The sequence below is a fragment of the Anopheles maculipalpis genome, chromosome 3RL (assembly GCF_943734695.1).
Source record: "Anopheles maculipalpis chromosome 3RL, idAnoMacuDA_375_x, whole genome shotgun sequence".
NCBI classification, from domain to species: domain Eukaryota; kingdom Metazoa; phylum Arthropoda; class Insecta; order Diptera; family Culicidae; genus Anopheles; species Anopheles maculipalpis.
In genome coordinates, this window is record NC_064872.1 from 65,499,676 (window position 1) to 65,518,440 (window position 18,765).

The following is an 18,765-nucleotide window of genomic DNA, read 5'->3' on the forward strand; positions in this document are numbered from 1 at the left end:
AGTGTTGGAATACATTTAAATTTATACGTGTACAACGAAAAGCCTTACAGTTGATTCTACCTTTAAGCGACTATTTCATCGATCGGTTTGTTGTTTGATGGTCCAAACTGTAGCACTAGGCGATCGAATTCGGCCGACCGTTTGTTGTAGGCCGCCACTAAGCTGCTGCTCTTGTGATCGTCCAGTAGCTGGGCCAGATAGCGACTGAACTGGCTGCTGTTTTTGTCCCTCTGCTGGGATAGTGCTAGCAGATTGATCAGCGTATCGTAGTTGTTGGGATCACGGTTAAGACATTCGCGCAGTACCTGCTCCGCATCGTCATACTTTTGCTGTCCGATGTAGCACACGGCTTGGCCGTTCAGCAGCAGCAGAGTGGGCGAAAATTTGTCGCACAAATCTTGGAAGATGAAGAATGCATCCTGCAGTTTCTCTCCACCCTGGAAATGGTCCGGGCAGAAACGAAAGGTCCATGAGCATGGGTTAGAGTAACGTTAAAAAAATCTTACTAACAATTTGAATGTTAAGCCAAGCTTGCGACAGCTGGGTGAGGGTCGCATCATCGTCCTTTTCCTGCATCGTTGTGGCAACTTGCTTCGCCAGATCCACGCGGGACATTTTCAGCAGACAGTGCATGTGCAGAGAAAGACATTCGAGGTTGAAGTTTCCTACCAGAATCCTTATTACAAGGTTATTATGTTAGAATTGTTGTTTATGACTCTATCCAAGAATACACTTACTTCATGGCCGTCTCATACGTTTCCTCGTTGCAGTAGATGATAGCTCCGACGATGATCCACACGACGTGCAGCTCGTTTATATCGCCTTGGAATTTTTCATCAAACATCGACACGATCGCTTCCTTCCGTCCACTGTTGGACATGTACTCGGCTAAATAACGCAGCGCCAGAAGTGGCGTATCGTTCGACGATTTGATTTCATCCAGCACCACACGATACTTGTTCTGCGCTATGTAGGACCGGTACATGAAGATGTCCTTCTCGAGCGATGGTTTCTGTGGGAAAGCAGTGCATCACAAAGTGGGAGAGTGTTAGCGGGACAACGTATTACAAGCGCTGTGCCGTGCACGTACTGAAATTTTGTTACACTCATTGATGCACGTCTGGTAGTTGCCGATGTAGAACGCATTTTCCACATCGATCAGTTCCGACACTTCGTTGTTTCGATTCATGTTGAATTGCTACGCTAACGCCGGAAATGCTAGGAATGTTGTTATTTATAATAAAACTTTGCTAAACTTGGTAAAGCAATTCTGGTGGAAAATGACGTGGAAAGTTTTGTATCGAATTTGCTCCGGTAGGATCGTGTAGAATGTTGTGACGGATGATAAATTGGTGGACCAACATTGTTAACACGTCTGGCTTGACCCATGTAGCAAAACTTCGAAACAGGCGGCTGGTAGTGTGAGTTTTTAGAACAACTTTGATTTTCTCCAAATTCTTTTCCATTTTTATAACAATCAAAGGAACATTTTTTTGAGGTAAATTAGAATAACTTTAATAAATGTTTTGAAGCGCCATAGAAATCGTAAAACAATATTTTGCCTTTGCTGGATGGACCACCAATCAGGATTTCACTCCGAAATCGCCAGGCTTCAGTGTGTTATGGCATGGGAGAGGCAGTAACAGATATGGACAGAAAAGGCGTTTACGCTTCGTACAGCGTAGCTTACACAAAAAATGATAAATTGATTTGAGTTTCCTTGATTTAATACAGTAGTTCTAAATCCGAACCCAGAGCAAACGTCAAATTGCAAACCAACATGGCGGTTGTATTCCGACGCTACCCTCATCCGTCCAATCGTTCCTGAACCCTCCTCAGTGCTGTGTGTCGGCTGTCAAACGAGAAATGTGAAAAATCAAACTGCGTGTGTTTTGGATTTCTTTTCCCCTTTGCAAAACCCGCAACATCAAATAATTTGCAGCAGTAGCAGCAGCAGCAGCGGCCCCGTTATTGCTCTGTCCGGCTTTTGTTCTGGCCGTAAGCTCCCAGTTCACGCACGGTTTGGCAGTGCACCCCAATCAGCTCACCACACAAGAATGGAACCGTTCACCTGCTTCATGGTAAGAGCCAGCCAGCCAGCCAGAGAATTCCGACCGTTCCGGTGTGCATGTTTGGTGTGTAATATGTGATGCGGCCGCTTGTAAAATGGTTCGCGGTCACGGTGCAGCCCTCGAACGTTGCGTTCGGGAATCAGTTTTAGTGCTTATGGTGCTGCATTTGGGCGGGCAGAAGGTTGAAATGTGTTATTGCTCTTGTTTGAAGTATAGTACCAAGGGAAAGATGCAGTAGAGTTGGGGGTAAACCGCGGTGGGGTAAATGACAAAAACATAGAGCACTGCGATGGTTATTTCTTTTTTATAACCTCAACCAGTGCGGCACACCAGGGCCCCCATAAACAAACGCAGCTACCGGTGCAGCTACTTTCTCTTGCGGGATTGTGCAGTTTGTTGTGCGTGTGCGAGAATTATCGAGAAACGTCCAAAACCCCATAAAACTACTATATCTGTATATTTTGCTTTCTATCAACCGGTTTTCAACACTCTTGCAGGATGTGGAAAATTCGCGCTCCTACATCGACGAGCTGTACTCGGAGGAAAACTGCAAGTGTCAGGAAGCGATCGTCTGCCTGAAGAATGCTGTCATCGGATCGAACAAAAAGAAAGGCTCGATCATATCGCAGGGTATTGTGCCGCGGTTGATCGCGCTGTTGTGCAATGCCGGGAAGCCGCTCCAGCTTCGGATCGATGCCGGCATTGTGCTCGGTTCGCTTGCCAAGGGTACGGAGCAGCAGGTACATTCGCTGATGCGGTTCAACACAGTCGAAGTGCTGATCACGATCATCTTCGATCCTAGCACGAACGAAAGGCTGATGGAAACATGTCTCGGTGCACTACAAACGATCGTGCAGTATCCGTTCGCCCCGTTGGAGCTTATTCATTCGGACATAAACAACATTAGGCGTTTGATTCGTAAGTATTCCGGTGTCTTTATGTGACGGAGTGTGATATCTTAATATAGGTGTGTTCTTGTAGAAATAGCATCACCACGGAGCAGCTTCGCGTGCCAGATGTACGTGGTAAACATTTTCGTTCCTCTTTGCCACTCCTCGCACCAACAGAAGAACCTGTGCCAGGCGGATGTGATACCATTTCTCGCGCGGCTCATGATCAGCGACAACACGACACTGCAAGTACCTGCACTGAAATGTTTGGCGGCGATGTGCTTCACCAACAAATCGGTCTCCAACATGGTACACTCGACGTATCACGCCGAACGCTCCATTCTGGACATTCTGACCTCGCTGCTGTCCCGGACGCGCGACGTCGAGGTACAGTTGGCCGCTAGCCGGTGTCTCACGTATCTGCATCGTGCCGGTTCCCTGCCGGCTGAAGACTATCGGATCGTGTACAAAACGTTGCCCTGTTTGGCGCGACTTTGCTCGGATGAGTTTGGCGAATATATCCGTGCGACGGCAGCCGAAACGCTCGCCTATTTGGCGGAAATTGATTCGGAACTGCAACGGCTGGCGGCGATCAGTAATCATTTGATTGCGTCACTTGCGAATCTGATCAAATGTCCGTCGGTGCTGTCGAGGCAGGGAGCATTCCGGTGTTTCGCTTCATTGGCGGCCAATGATGAAGAAATCCGTAAGCGCATCATCGAGATGGACGGGCTGATGGAGGAGGTGCTAAATGGGCTGAAGGATGGTTGCCCGGAGGTAAGTGTTTTCGTGCTCCATCGGAATGGTGAAAAAAAAGTCATCCCCTTTTTTAAATTTGTACAGGTTCGGCTGTCCGCGGTACGATGTCTTCATTCGTTGTCCCGTTCGGTGCAACTACTTAGAACCACGTTTCAGGTAAGACAAAGCGATTAGCTGTTTGGAAAAGAATCTAAATTATTATTTCCCACACAACACAGGATCACTCGGTGTGGCGTCCGCTGATGGATTTACTGTCTGGCGAACCATCGCTCGAGCTGCAAACCGTGGTCACATCGACGATTTGCAATCTGTTACTTGAATTCTCACCTGCCAAGGAACCAATGCTCGAATCCGGTGCCGTCGAGATGCTTTGTGAGCTTACCAAACATCCCGATCCGGCACTCCGATTGAACGGAAGTTGGGCTTTGATGAACATGGCTTTTCAGGTAGGTGATTAGGAGGAGAATGTGATACCGAGTTCCATGGCATCCATGGCTGTAAGGTCGGCTTATCGTAACGTACCGTACCGCACGGATTTGATTTGTAAACTAAAAATGATACCACGGCATGTTGGATCAGGCAAATGAACTGTGGTAAATACCACAGTTCATATAACCCATAGTTAATTTTGGTATATGTTACCTTACGTATACTTATGCGCATTATCTCGTGTTCTCGTTGCAGGCCGAACAGCACGTAAAAACAAAAATAATCAACACACTAGGAACGGATAGGATATTTCAATTGCTGGGCGATCGGGATGAGCGCATCATCATGAAAACGCTCGGTCTGCTGCGCAATCTGCTTAGCAATACGCTCCATATCGAAACGATCATGTCGGAACATTCGAGTGAAGTTTTGAGGGCGGTAAGTATTATCACTTAATATTGTTATTTGCAACGAAATTTTGAATTTTCATCTTTTTCCCGTCTCACACATTAAACTTATAGGTGAGTCTCGTGCTAGACGATCCGCACCCACCGGAGGTAAAGGAGCAAGCGATAATAATCATAGGTAACATTACGGCCGGCGCACGGGACGAAGATTATGTGCTGCAGGATGAAAAGATTGTCAAAAAGATTAGAGATTTTTTGGTAAGCATCCTGATGTATTAAACCCACTTTTAGTGCGTTTGAATAACTGTTTCTCTCCGTTTTGTTTCTTTGCACCAGGTCGCCAACGACAATAAACTACAGATGGGTGCCGTGTTTGTCGTGCGAAACCTTTTAGACAAAAGCGGCCGGCAGCATATACTGCGGCAGTGGGGTTTTCTCGAAAATCTCGAACAACTGCTACACATGACACCGCAACACTCGCAGTTCTATGAGGAGTACGTCATGAAGCAAGTCTTATGAATTTCGCAATGAAAGTCTAATTCCTTTTTTTTTTGTTCTGCTTTCCCTCCTCCACAGCATACGGGATGAAATTTTAAGGTTTGACTACTCCGAAGACCATTGAAAGCTAATTGTTTTGTTATCGTTTTGTTACTGCTTCTATTATGTTCTCCTTTCTAACTTCGTCGTCATCTCCTGGTTTCTTTTATAACGCGTAACGATCGCGGCAGCCTACAATTACAACACAATTCAACCATACGCCATTCGCCTAGCGATAAGTAAATTGAGCCATTAAATGGAACGTTTCGCGTAGTTTTATTCCCCCTTGTTTTCGTTTGTGTGTGTGTGAGACATTTTTTAAGGGTGTATTGCTCTTCTCGCAACAGTTACAAACATCAAGGCTTTTCATCTGGGGAGAAGAATAGTTTTGTAGTAACGTTTGTTAGATGGTAAGAAAAACAAATTTTTATTCACACACACAAACACACGCATTGACACCTTGTTTACCGGAAAAGATATTCGAGTGAGGAGCAGCAGGTCGAAGACAAATCAGAGATAATAGCGAACGACTTTATAAATATCTACAAGATCCGCAGGTGCATCATTTTACATGCTCTTATGCTATATGCTCCTTCCATTAAGAAAGAGAAGAAAAATACAAACATTCGGTACAAACAAACCGCTAAGAAAAGGCAAGTCGACACTAGGACCTATAATATGACAAAAGGAGAAAAAAAAAAAACAAATGAAAAACCAGTAATCCTATAGGAGCGTTAGAATACGATGTCGCCGTGCGCTTGTTAAGTTTACTCTAATTTTATTAATTTATTTAGGAAACGGTGTCAAAATTTAACCAGAAAAAGGAACTAACCAGTGAATTTCATCGGCGGCACGTTCTTCGAAATGGCAAGAAAAGGAAGGCGAAAGTGGGCGCGAATTGCAAATTCGGTATGACCGCACGTACCATAAAGCATTCTTCCTCAACCGCGAAAGGATCGATTCATTCGGAACGATATGTGTATGTATCGCAATTGTTGGTATGTGTTTACATTTTACTTTCCGTTCCCTACCCTCCATTCCCTCAACCCCTTCTTTCCCCAAAACAATTACTTTGGAAACGTGAATTGTATAGAATGTGGTTTCCACTTACTTTCGGCTGGTAATCCAATCCGCGGGAACTACTTTTAATGGGATATGGTGTAATGGAATGAATGAGATCGTTGTTTTCGTTTTGCGTTGCTGTAGGAGAATGCAGGGATTTTCCCCTTTTTTTTGCATACATTCAACAACACAATTCAAAGGTTGTTTTCTGTAGCAAAAGAGGAGAGGGAATTTGTGCTGAGAAAAAGGGAAAGGAGAGAACGATGAAAGATACAGAAGAGAATCAAGGAGAGAGAGACACACAATAAAACAGATGAAACCATAAATCAGAAAAAAACATCGTTTAAGATTTGAATATTTAATTAATACGAATGAACCAAACGACATGGTGTATTGAGAAAGTATAGAAATTCCAATTCGGTTTACACAGGATATTAGAGATGAATGTCCAGGAACCATGATTTGCATGTAAAACTGGAAATCCTTCTATTTATTTATTTCCAATATGACGGTTCTTTGCCGCATGGCGGGGAAATCCTTCTAAATGAACTTAAAATTTGTTCAGGCAGAATTGGACAGAATAAGGCTGAAATATTTCTGACCAGTTCTATCTGAAAAGATTTCATTTCACCTTAACAAGTTTCGAAGCAGTCCAACCAGTTCTACCGGGAAAAAATTAATAGTCTTTGGCTCAAAACTTTGCCATCTTTTCTGGAAACCCCTCTGGAGGTTTCATATTCAACATAAGGTAACCCTCGCTTAGGAATGAACTAGAACTGTACAATTCGTTGGCGAGTCAACTACATTCCCCTTAAAATGAGACATCAGTGGAAGTAATGAAAGAAAGAACTGGCCGCTTTTAAGGCCTATCCGAGAATACTATATCCTGCTAACCTGCATGGACTGCTAAGGAGCCAAAATTCCATATCAATACGTTTTACCCGGGTTTGATCGTCGGAATGGACCAAACTTGGTGAAACTTGTTTTAAAATTTGAACTTCAACGTCCTGGGAACATCCTCAGGTTAGTCCAACCCCTTTTTTCCCTTCAAATCAACTCATAGCAGTGATGTCAACCTTGTTTGACTTCCCGGAATGCATGCAAAATGCATGTGTGCCTTTTCGCGGGCAATCCTTAGCATTGTGAGGTTATTGATAAGCTACGATGTTAGTTTTGTATGTAAGTAGACACTTTGTTTTATTTTCACCTTCGGATAAAAGTACAGCAAATATAGTATTTCAAATGTAACGCGATCGAACGGAAAGTACTTCTACCGACACGGTACCCACCCGACCCGACTCAACGAGTAAAGCAAACACACGGACACAAAACCGATCAAAGGAATGATGGAACGTATGGTGTGTACAAATAAGTAAGTGAAAAATAACTGAAGCTTAACGATCCCAGAACCCATCCAGAGAGTACGCACTCAAGCGGCCATACTATTGTTGGGTGCATCCGTTTTCGACGGGATAGCGTCCGGATTGGAGAGTGGATCCAGTTCGGCAAACAGTTGATACCATCCGCTAAGATCTTTGCCCGCTGTTTTGCCGCTTGCGACCAGTTTGCTCTGTTTGCTCGCTGTACCGGATGCGGTAGAATCGGTTCCAGCACCGGTGGAATTACCCTGCTTGGAGAAGGATTGTAACAGGCTGCTAAAAATGTCGGTAGCTTTTTCGGACGATTTCGTTCCACCATTTGTATCGGGGTCATCGTGCACGTGAAGCGGTTGCAGTGGGTCTGCAAAATCGGGCAGACTGGCGGCAAAATCAAACCCACCCTCATCGGTAAGGATACAGTTCGTTAGCAGCGCAGAAGGCAAAAATGGTGCCGGTGCCGACATAAAGTCGGAAAACTCATCATCCAAGCTAAGTCCGAGAAGATCCGCAGCAGCAGTGTCCTGTGTTTTGCTCGTAAGTCCAGTATCGCATGCACCGATACTAAGGTCCGGAACGCCTGACAGAAGGGCATCAATTTCCAACGCTACATCTTTTAGGACGTTTTCCTTTTCCCCTCCCTTTTTCCCCACATCGTCCTTGTAATCGTCCTGGACAAAAAGGAATACCGAAAACAAAGTTATAATGAGTTCGTTACTCTACATGAATGTGTCCAGCTAAGGAGAGGAATACCTTAAAGAAAAGCATCTGATCGTCGTCGGCCGGTACGTCGTTGTGTTGGGATTCAGCAGCCTCACCCGGTGCTACCCCTTCTCGTTCTTCCTCGTTCGGGTTTGCTTGCGTCAATTCCTTCAGTATCGAGAAACTGTAGTGTGGATCTTTAGCTAAGTTCTTGAGCGTGTTCTTGTACGTTTCGTCCGTCTTTTTGGCGAACTGCAGGATGGCATTCTGATATCCAACGAGGGCATGTGAAAACATGTTGCATCTTGCCGCGGCCAAAAGATCAATCTAGATTCGCACGGGAATGAGAGGGAGTTAAATTCACACTTTCACCATGGTACCAGGCACGGCATTTACCTTCTCTAAACAGTCTAGCGTGTACTTGTCAAACTTGGTTTTCGCCGACTTAACGTGCCGCTGAGCCTTGCGGAACTTTTCCAACCCTCGACCAGTGTCTGGATCGAGCTGAATGCTAACCGACTTCATCCAACTCAGCGCAGCTCGATATTCGGTGCGTTCCTTCTCCATCTGCTGTATCGTGTGGTGTGTGTCCGCTATTGCACGCCCCTTAAACGTGTGTACGTCATGGTGCAAACGCAACAGCGGGACACGGATCGAGATACGTTGCTGGCCACAGTACGAAATCGCTTTCCCGGTTGTGGACATCATCTTGCCGGTGGTGGGACTTTCCTTGCTAACCTCACGCAAGAATTTACCGAGCGAATTTTCCTCCTGGGCCAGTATGCATACCCGCTCCTGATACTGGTCAATGATGCGGTACAGCTTGCTGCTACTTTCTGCCACCGAACGGAAAAGTTCTATCTTCGAGTCTAGCTCCCCATCGGAAGCCACAATGTTTTCATCCTCCTTAGATCCTACAGAGATGGGAAAGCACAAAATTAACGATTAGTACACACGATGTTTGGATCGCATTTTTTCCGCATGACGGTGCTGCCGTTCGTAAGTAAGCAGCCACACCACACACTCATTTGCCGCCGCACCTAATTTTCTTTGTACCGCTTTCTTTGTCACCCAGAATTGGTGCTGAAATTCTGACTTTAGCATTGTGGGAATGCTGTCACCGGACTTTTGTAAACGTTTACTATTCGTTCAACTCTTTCACTTAGGTTTTCGTCCACCTGTTTCCGTTGCTGTAGAAAAAATCTGTTTGCAAACTTAGTAAGGTCTGGACTGACAGTGTGGTGTTATTTTCATTTTTCCTACCCTTCGGAACTATCGATTTTTCACACCGCCACCAGAATGCAATAAGTGACAGGTTGCAATAAAGATTCCCCTCCCTTTTGCGTAAAGACGACGGGAACTAACGGTGTTTGATAAGGGGAGAGTTTTGCGTATGCGCAAATGCAACGAACGGTCGGGTGGATTTTTCAAATTTAAAATTCTGTTGGCAATAGCACGTGGCGTTGACAGCAGGCATTGAATCGGGAATAGGTTGGCTTTGTGATTGAAATGATACCGAACGATCAGGATGTGAATCAGCTTTGAAGATTAGTATGAAATCAGAAAACCAAACTAATTTTTCAACAACAACATCTGCAATGTCAAAGTAAAAGGTCAAATACATAAAGAGTTATTGATTTGCCATCCGTATAGTACAGGCCGGCCTGGTGGCGAGACATCCACGGCGATGGACTTTCCACCGCAGGAACAGGATTCAAATCCGGAATCGGAGTAGTGAGAACTGACAATCCGATAATGCGCGTGCCATGCATTAAGTCAAGTAGACGAAGATAGTAAAGTTGAGGTTTTTTTTTTAATTTCGAGAAAGTCGGTCTGTCCCTGTCGCTTTCGGAATGATATACAAAACACATAATTATCTCTTTGTAGATATAAGTAAACAATTTAACAAAAAAACCACATATCATACTACAATTTAAACAATCGTCTTTTGTATCAAACTGTGCCCTTGCAGCAAACCGTCCTATAGAACCCACATTAAATTACAGTTAAATGACACGCATCTCGTTTGTTGCTTGGGCACTGTGAGCCACCCTTCTGACAGCTGCACAAAAACGCTTCACCGTTTTCCAGTTTTGTGTGTTTGCACGGGAGGGCACGCAAGAATGCAGTTCACGCATTCATTATTTCCTTCGTAAATGTACATTTTGCAATAACTATCTTTCACGTTTCCTTTTCCGTCTTCTAATTGTTCTGTCTTTGCTGGTCTTTTAATCGATGTTCTACCCTTCGAAGCATTTAGTAGCTCGCTTCATTCTACGCAAGCCAAGCAAGTGTACCGTGGTCGGTAAGTTATCGCCAGCCTTCGAACACACAACGTAACGAGAGAAGTGTGCAAACAGGACGCGGTACGTTCAGTCGCAGGACTTGATGCTGTTGGTGCGATAAGAGCGTTTCGTGGTGCACTTGAATGCATGCACGACACACACTGCTGATGTGGTTGCTTTATGGGATGTGAAAACGGCGACGGTATACATTTATATTGTTTAAAAAGGTGATCTTTGTTTATTGGCAATCACACCACCCTTTGCACGCTCGCAAGGGCGGAATTCTGTGTGGAAAAGTGTGAAGTGTTGTTTTTCACGAGTGAAATGAGTGATGCATGCCTGTGTGTGTAACTGTGGAAAACTCATCTCAAACCTTGTCCCCAGATCGCAACAGTGCAAACGGCTGCGGCAAATGAAATGAACTACATCTTTCCTTCAAGATGTAGTTCATGTTGGGGTGACCTTCGCGGGAAAGGATAGTAGAAAAAAGTCCCCCCAGACAGGAAGACAGGCGGAAAAGTGAGAAAAGTTTGAAAGTATGCTGCTCAAATGATCCAAACCAAGAACGTGATGAATTGTTCTAGACAAGGGAAAGGATCATCGGTCCGGGGACGAGGTTGAGATAAAACACTGTGGGATGGGTGGGAAGATCGTGGCTCCGGGGAAAACCGTGTGAAAAGTAGTGCTTAAGATGGTTATATTTTTCGGTCGTGTTTGAATAGGCCAGTCAGTCCCGTTGAAAAGAGCGATGAGTGTGCGATGAGAATGAAAAGTTGCCGCAAATAACTTCCGGAGACCGGAACGTGCAAAGTCAAAGTGTTAATGAGAAATCTTTCACTTCACACTCGTATGTGTATATTTGTGTTCTGTACATAAGTGAAAAGCGCCACGGCAAAAAGGTGAGCATCCAAGCGCAAATAATTCAAACCAGACGACGACAACGATCGGCAATGCAAGGACACCGGGAAAGCGACGCTTCCAAATCAGTAGGCGACGATTAAAACTGCGTCCTGGAAAACGGGCTCGAAGGAAGAGGGAGTGAGAGACGGGAAAGCACGATAGCAACAGCATCGTCGATTGCCATGGAAAAGTGAGCAAAAAAAAAGTGAGTATGGAAAAGTACTAGAAATCAAACCCAAATCCTACGAATATCCAACTCCCCAAAATCCAACAAGTACACATACACACAAACACCGACACGCGCGAGGAAGAAGATGCAAACGGGGTGGAATGGGTCGAGGCCCCATTGAATCTCGCAGAAATTGGACAGTCAAAAGGACATAGCAGGCTGGAGGTGGGGGGAGTACCCGACCAGAAAGAGTGTGCAGCAAGAGGAAGCAGGCTGAAAAACGATTTGCTCTTCGGCTTATGGCAGATGGGGACCCCCACTCAAAGAAGGCCGCCGTCAGGCAAACGGTTAAGTTCGCGCCGTGGAGTACACAAACACGGGGTATGTTAAGCTTAAATGAGGTTCCTACTTATGACTCTGGCTGTGTGTGTGTGTGGACGTGTGTCCTTTGTGTATGTGTGCCCTATAGAGATGACCGAGAAGAAGCAATAGGGCGTCCGCTGACGACCATCAAAGGCCCAGGCCCGTGAAGGACGAAAAAAAGAAGCCAACGCGCTAATAAAATGGTTTTCTGAAAAGATTGCTCGCTAGTGAAGTGATTGTAGGAAAAGCAATCATTCCGAACGCAATTGGCTCGTACATAGGATAAGTAATACATGCCGTATACGTGCGTCAAAAAGGACGAGAGCAGGCACATTTCCCCGAGCTCTGGGCTGCCTGTAGTGAGAAGCGATTGTGAGCGAACAGCGAATTTGCTCACCGCGGAGATCCCTTGCTCGAAGAGAAGAAAATGCTCCGATCGGCATCTGTTGTATCCAAGTTCACTAAGCGTTTGCGTCCGTGGAAAACTCGTTCCTGTTTGAGGAAAAGGAAGAGTACAAAAACACATTCTTTTCGTTCATGTGTGTGTGTGCGTGGGAGGTAGGCGTCTCCATCATCTCTCCTCGGGAGCATGTTTTGTACGTTGCCCCCCCATCTTGGTGTGGGAAATGGGAGAAGAAAACCCGACCATATACTGACAAGTTCGGAACTGCTAGCCGTTTTCTTGCTGATGGTCGGGGGTTGCTGGTGAACTTTTGACAGGACTCTTGCTGTCTGATGCATACGACACCCGGAAGTGTGGACCAGGCATGGAGGCGGTGAAATTTAAATCTCCTTCGGTTAGGCGAGGACCTCTCCATCCCCTCCGTTTCGGTGGCAATTTAACCTTTGTCGTCCACCCTGTCAATTTCAGCATTCGGGGGCTGCCCAACAACGTTGACGCACACAGCTGGCGACTTCAAGTCTAGCTACCAGTAGTAGCGTATAGAAGCCTTAGCATCTGCAGTCTTTTATGAAACCGCATCAAAAGGATCGCTGGATGATGGCTGAAACTGGAGCAGGCAGGCGAAAGTGCAAAAAAAAAAAACGCGTCGTTGCTAGGTTAGGAAAGTTATGCGAGTTGTTGATTTTACTGCCCACTCGGGCGCGCACATGTGTTGTGTATGTTGGTTTGGCCTGCGGCAAAACCACCAACGATTTGTTTAGCCGTCGTTGTCGCCGTCGCCAGGCAACCCGCGCTACCATTTGTTGTCTGTGATGCGATACGAGACTTTTTGCCGGCGACCGCGTGTCATCGTCGAAGTTGTCCTCATTGAAGATTGGCGGAATGATTGATTACACAGCGGCAGCAGCATCAGCAAATCGCAAATCTTGCGCTTGTTTAAGGAAGCAAAGACAGACAACAAGCGTATGGGGGGGGGGGGGGGGGATTGGACTGGATGGGGACGCACTGGACAACGATCTGGGTGGTACATAAGATCTTGACGCGGTGATAATTAGCCAAGCGGCATCAGTACAACGCTTTACACACAGATGAAACGCTTTTCAGTAAACGTAAGCCAAAGAATTGGCAGGAATGTAATACAGATAGCATTTGTAATACACATTGGCCTTTCAATCAAGGGCATGGGAGGGATTTCATCTTAATTGGGTTCAGTTGGTGTTTTTAAAATTAATGACAATTTTGCATCGAAAATGCGAGTTGACCTAAACGTTCAATTATTGGTACATTTTTTGCTTATTTTACAATTAACTTTATACGTAAAAAAAATCTGTTTAGGTGACATCGGCGCCGGTCTTTAAACGGCAGCAATGGGGTTCGAATCCCATTTAGGCCGTTCCTGCGTAGATGAGACCTAACTACTCAAGTATGCTTTTAGATTAGTAGTCTATCCATAAGAACGTCCTTCAAAGGCTTTTGAGGCTGGGTCCATTCGGTACTATTCTCATGACATGTCCAACCAACCGGAACTCCATTATCTTTTCACACAAACGGGGCCAACAATTCCTTTCGAACATTTACATCTCGTCAATTTTTAACGGAGCCTATGTCACAGGTGCATAAAAATATGAGAGTTTTGGAGCGTACAATAAATATTCTGTCCTAGCTTCGTCCGTGGCGAGAGATGTTTTACTTGGAGAAATTTCCTTAGGCTGTAGTATGACTGGCTAACACTTTAGCTCGTAACTCATCGTATATGTTGTTCTCGGCACGGAATTTGACCCCAGATAGGTGGAAATTTTTAGGACCTTAAAGGTACGAGTGGTACGAGGAACCTGTAGTTGTGAATAGAAGTAACTACTCCTCTTCAACCTTTAGCGGTGCTGCTCTGAAACCTATAGTTGTGTAGACACAAAAAGAAGCTACTGCCCCTTTGCCTTAATTATTGGAAAAAATAGGCTTAAGCAACATAATATAAAATAACATTTTAGATAAAGCAAAGCTTTCATTTAAAAGAGATTAAGATTCGCCTCTAACTCACTCAGTGGAATAAAGATGAAATTCTAGACTTATGACCTGCATGGGACGGTAAAATATATAGCAATATTGTTCTGTAGAACTTACCATTGTCTTAAATTGATGAATGTAATTGATTACAAGAACCGTGGCAATGTGGAATCTATTCTCCCATAGGGATTCCATAATTTCTTTTGCGGATGCTGTGGAGAGTTATCGAAAGATGGGTCGAATATTTCCGGAAATATTAAAATTCTATCAATCCTCGCCAAAGCATTAAACATAATTGCGGAATGAGTTGTTAATGTAAGTTCTTATCATTTTCAATGAATAGTTTGTTTGGTACCGACCAAAACAAGAAGAAACCATTCGGTAAAGTTGAACTGACTGACAAAATAATAAACAGTGTTTATGTCCTACTACTGCTTATCAACTTTTTTTTTTTTGCATTTTTTGGATCGTCTGGATTTGTTTGCATTTCTATTAGAAATGAACAACACGTGTTCAGATTGTAGCCCTTTTTGGCATATTTCATTTGAAAACATTTGGAGGTTTCAGGCTATTGGAGTTTGTCGCCCGATAGTAGTCAGCAAGGCGTGCTTCAAGCGATTATGTCATGAGTTATTTTTAAGTGCATCCATCCATCTCCATTCGATCGTTCGAAGCCGTCCGACCACACGACTTCCGAAAGATCGGACGATGGTGCAGTGTGTTGATCGCCGAGCGCGGCTGTGTTTTACGATGAATCTTATCGAACCCCTCGGCACAAGCCGAGTGCGGGCCATAAAATAATCGTAAATTTCACCTCAATCAAATATGGGGCGGGCGGCTGTGTTGTGTGTTGTGGATTTTCAATATTTTGATTGCTGTACCAGCTGCAGAACTGGAAAGTGGTTCAGCATTATCAAGAAGTGATGGGACGGTGTGCGTGTGAGTGCGTTTGTGAGCTGTAATTTAAAAGCACCGCTGTGCCTGTGGATGGGTTTTACATATTCGCATTCATACTTCACTTGTCCGACAGTTGTTACATGTTTTCCTCTGTGACACATACACGCTTACACACACACACACATTCACACTCACACATACACAGAAGGCAACACGAAAAGGCAATTCCCAACTAAAACTACCATTTCCTCGTTTACAGATTCAAAAAATGCATTATTTGATTAAGCACATCCGGTTCGGTAGACCGGTGACGACCTAAAACAGACGTGGAAGGGAGGGGGTATTTCGGGTACGCACGTAGAGGGGAAAGCCTTGTCTGGGGGCTGGGTGGGATCTAGGGGTGGGGACGATGGTAACGATGACCACGGAAGTTGATAAAGACAAGGCAGTGACAGTAGTGATAAGTGCACCGAAAAAGATGAACGTTAACGGCAACGAAAAGGACAAAGATCGGGATCGGGAGAAGGAAAAGGATCGGGAAACGATCACGTCCACCATCGTCAAGAGTACGGCGGTGGGTGAGGCTGACGGTGGAGTTACTGTGCTAGTAGTACCGGTGTTACAGGATGGTTCAGGAAATAGTACGGGAGCGCCGCCTGGTGGTGGTGGCAGTATTAGCAGTAATTGTAATAATAGTAGTAATAGTAATGCAACAACAACGGCAACATCAACAACAACGACGGCGGCGACCAGTACGGGTGTCGCTGGTACGAGTGGGTCCTCTGGTAAACCCGCCGGTCAACCTTCCCATGCTCAGGCAACCCAGGCGGCATTGAACCAGGATGCACCGAACATTTTAGTGTATAAGAAGGTAAGAGCTACAAGCTTAAGATCGACACTGAACAGTCACATAAAATCGGCCATTTCCTTCACTTTACCTCAGATGGAAGCGATCGTCGAGCGGATGCAGGGGGAGGAGGGTGGCGTCTCGGTACGCACAATCAAAGCCTTCATGAGCAAAGTACCGTCCGTATTCACTGGTGCCGATTTGATAGCGTGGATCATGAAGAATCTCAGCATAGACGACGTGAACGAGGCACTGCATTTGGCCCATCTGCTCGCCTCGCACGGCTATCTCTTCCCGATCGATGATCATCAGCTGACGGTAAAGAACGACGGTACGTTCTACCGCTTTCAGACACCGTACTTTTGGCCCTCGAACTGCTGGGAGCCGGAAAACACCGACTATGCCGTGTACCTGTGCAAGCGCACGATGCAGAACAAAACGCGCCTCGAGCTGGCCGACTACGAGGCGGAAAATTTGGCCAAACTGCAGAAAATGTTTTCCCGCAAGTGGGAGTTTATCTTTATGCAGGCGGAAGCCCAAAGCAAAGTGGACAAAAAGCGGGACAAGCTGGAGCGTAAGGTGCTGGACTCGCAGGAACGGGCATTCTGGGACGTTCATCGTCCGATGCCGGGCTGCGTCAATACGACCGAGGTCGATATCAAGAAGGCGTACCGGCGCGGTGCGTCCAGCCTTGGGTCGGGTTCGTCCGGAACGGCGGGTAACAGCAATCCGGTGGAGCAGTTGACGCGCCAGATAAAGCTGCTCAAGCTGAAGCTTGAGCGACGCACGATCAAAATCTCCAAAGTGGCCGAATCGTAAGTTTGTGAATGCATGCGCGGGTCAGGCTGGTGGGGCGCGTGTGCATTTTTTGTTGTGCTGCTTTGGTTGGGGATGAAAATTTATGCTATTTTGGATGTATGTTTTTTCTGTTTTCATTTTTCTACTTAAGGGTGTGTGTTCGGATTTTGTTTAGTATGTTTTCCCATCCTTTTGAGTTTCCTTCTTTCTTCTTTTTATATTCTTCGTCTTAATTTGCTCATTGCTAGTTGTTCAATTGCTAGATATAATAGGCTTCTTTTTTGTGTCCTTTCGTTACAGCTATACTTCATACTTTGAGCAATATAATGAGTACGATAGCTTTCTGAACCCACCCGATCAACCGAACCCTTGGATTACGGACAATACCGAAATGTGGGACGCCGATCGAACTGCGTAAGTTGTGAAGCGTTTCTGAATGTCTGTGTGTGACAGGAAGGTTCAATTCAACGTTGTTTTCTCTCTTTCTCTCTGTCTCTCTCTCGCACTCTATCTATTCCTCTTTGCAGCAAAGACGTATCGCTAAAGCGTGTGAAGCGGTGGGGCTTTAGCTTGCGCGAACTGTTAAATGATCCCGTCGGTCGGGAACAGTTTTCCAAGTTCCTGGACAAGGAATTTAGTGGTGAAAATTTAAAGTAAGTTAACCGAGACATAACGTAGAGATTAGATAAAAAAGATTGAGTTTGAGGATTTTAGTGTATTACACCTTAAACATGGTGTTAACTGGACTGTAATTGGGTAAGAGAAGAATACGTATTAACCTTTTTCCTTATTTTCTCATCGCCCGTCTTCACAGGTTCTGGGAATCGGTACAGAGCATGAAGGCACAACCACAGTCCAAAGTGAAAGAGGCAGCCCATGCCATCTATCTCGAGTTTCTGGCCCCGGACGCACCCTGTCCCGTAAATGTGGATTCGAAATCGATGGAACTGGCACGGGAAGCGGTGAGCAGCACGGCACCACCGAATCGTTGGTGCTTTGACGTCGCTGCCGCCCATGTGTACCATCTGATGAAGAGTGACTCGTACTCACGCTACCTGCGCTCCGACATGTACAAGGAGTATCTGAACGGATCGAAAAAGAAGATTAAATCCATACCGAACCTATTCGGCGTGAAGCGCTAAACTCGCGTGGATTGGTAAGCATTCACGATGATAGAGTGAAATTGCTTAGAGGCGACAAAGCGTTCGTTATAGTCAAGTTTTAATGATGTGTTGAACGTGGACGATTCTCTCTGGTACACAGATATCGTACAGATATCGTACTTCTCGTAATGAATAGGGTAAAGTAAAGTAGAGTAGTAGGCAGTAAATGAGATGGATAGGCTTGTTATATTTTGCGCTCTGGACGAAAACCGTACGCAGTTCGTAGAACGATTGTTTTAGCGTCAGTCAGACCGCGCCATAGCTGATTGATACATTTAAGATGAACATAAAAAATCTCTTGCATATAAAATTTATGAAATTGTACGACACGAGCGATACGTATGTTTCGTGCAACATTGATGCCATTTATCGTAGACGGGATTGCCAGGCAGCGAGGCAGGCCGCGCGCGAGCGCGATACCATTTAGCAAAGCAAACCAACCAACCAACCAACCAACCAAATACAACCAAACTAAGGAATTGTTGATGAATTTCATCGAACAGATAGCGTTTGTTTCGCACGCATCGCGATTATAGATGCGTTTAGCATTACGATGTGTATCTCATGTAGATGTAAAGGATGAAATTAGCAAACTACTACTTATAGTATGTAGGAGGGAAGAGCATACATACCATAGCGAAAGGAGCGGAAGACAGTAAATGGATGTAGATCGTTAGCAAATAAAAAGGAAGCGAGGACGGG

At 45.2% G+C, this 18,765-nt stretch overlaps 5 protein-coding genes across 5 annotated transcripts in view; 2 read left to right on the top strand and 3 right to left on the bottom strand.

Moving 5' to 3' along the window:
* Positions 1 to 18,765, bottom strand: part of LOC126562120 (sialin-like) — a 293,788-nt gene that overhangs the window by 242,995 nt on the left and 32,028 nt on the right. The window lies entirely within an intron of this gene.
* LOC126562684 (coatomer subunit epsilon) lies at positions 3 to 1,191 on the bottom strand. Its single transcript, XM_050219247.1, has 4 exons — positions 1,091 to 1,191; positions 738 to 1,012; positions 511 to 676; positions 3 to 437 (listed from the first exon to the last, which is right to left on the bottom strand). The coding sequence occupies exons 1-4, from the start codon at positions 1,187 to 1,189 to the stop codon at positions 63 to 65; spliced, it is 915 nt and encodes a 304-aa protein (XP_050075204.1). The 5' UTR covers positions 1,190 to 1,191; the 3' UTR covers positions 3 to 62.
* LOC126561818 (armadillo repeat-containing protein 8-like) lies at positions 1,866 to 5,182 on the top strand. The gene is made up of 9 exons (XM_050218147.1): positions 1,866 to 2,081; positions 2,570 to 2,990; positions 3,054 to 3,739; positions 3,806 to 3,877; positions 3,940 to 4,167; positions 4,406 to 4,588; positions 4,672 to 4,815; positions 4,894 to 5,051; positions 5,134 to 5,182. Exons 1-9 carry the CDS (start codon positions 2,058 to 2,060, stop codon positions 5,177 to 5,179), a joined length of 1,962 nt encoding a protein of 653 aa, XP_050074104.1. The 5' UTR covers positions 1,866 to 2,057; the 3' UTR covers positions 5,180 to 5,182.
* On the bottom strand, positions 7,586 to 9,338 carry LOC126563631 (islet cell autoantigen 1). The gene is made up of 4 exons (XM_050220275.1): positions 9,275 to 9,338; positions 8,631 to 9,148; positions 8,286 to 8,561; positions 7,586 to 8,203 (listed from the first exon to the last, which is right to left on the bottom strand). The coding sequence occupies exons 1-4, from the start codon at positions 9,336 to 9,338 to the stop codon at positions 7,586 to 7,588; spliced, it is 1,476 nt and encodes a 491-aa protein (XP_050076232.1).
* On the top strand, positions 15,664 to 18,046 carry LOC126561920 (regulator of G-protein signaling 7). The gene is made up of 5 exons (XM_050218290.1): positions 15,664 to 16,126; positions 16,199 to 16,917; positions 17,201 to 17,314; positions 17,428 to 17,553; positions 17,715 to 18,046. The coding sequence occupies exons 1-5, from the start codon at positions 15,665 to 15,667 to the stop codon at positions 18,040 to 18,042; spliced, it is 1,749 nt and encodes a 582-aa protein (XP_050074247.1). The 5' UTR covers position 15,664; the 3' UTR covers positions 18,043 to 18,046.

Bases quoted from the DNA above. Each gene is read 5' to 3' on its own strand.
- LOC126562684 (XM_050219247.1), bottom strand. From the start codon at position 1,189: ATGAATCGAAACAACGAAGTGTCGGAACTGATCGATGTGGAAAATGCG. The intron at 1,013-1,090 runs GTACGTGCACGG...GCTTTCCCACAG, and splicing joins ATGAGTGTAACAAAATTTCA to AAACCATCGCTCGAGAAGGA. The intron at 438-510 runs GTTAGTAAGATT...GACCATTTCCAG, and splicing joins CTTGGCTTAACATTCAAATT to GGTGGAGAGAAACTGCAGGA.
- LOC126561818 (XM_050218147.1), top strand. From the start codon at position 2,058: ATGGAACCGTTCACCTGCTTCATG. The intron at 2,082-2,569 runs GTAAGAGCCAGC...ACACTCTTGCAG, and splicing joins AACCGTTCACCTGCTTCATG to GATGTGGAAAATTCGCGCTC. The intron at 3,878-3,939 runs GTAAGACAAAGC...CACACAACACAG, and splicing joins TACTTAGAACCACGTTTCAG to GATCACTCGGTGTGGCGTCC.
- LOC126563631 (XM_050220275.1), bottom strand. From the start codon at position 9,338: ATGCTAAAGTCAGAATTTCAGCACCAATTCTGGGTGACAAAGAAAGCG. The intron at 8,562-8,630 runs GTAAATGCCGTG...GTGCGAATCTAG, and splicing joins CGCTAGACTGTTTAGAGAAG to ATTGATCTTTTGGCCGCGGC. The intron at 8,204-8,285 runs GTATTCCTCTCC...CTTTTTGTCCAG, and splicing joins ATCAGATGCTTTTCTTTAAG to GACGATTACAAGGACGATGT.
- LOC126561920 (XM_050218290.1), top strand. From the start codon at position 15,665: ATGGTAACGATGACCACGGAAGTTGATAAAGACAAGGCAGTGACAGTA. The intron at 16,127-16,198 runs GTAAGAGCTACA...ACTTTACCTCAG, and splicing joins ACATTTTAGTGTATAAGAAG to ATGGAAGCGATCGTCGAGCG. The intron at 17,554-17,714 runs GTAAGTTAACCG...CCGTCTTCACAG, and splicing joins TTTAGTGGTGAAAATTTAAA to GTTCTGGGAATCGGTACAGA.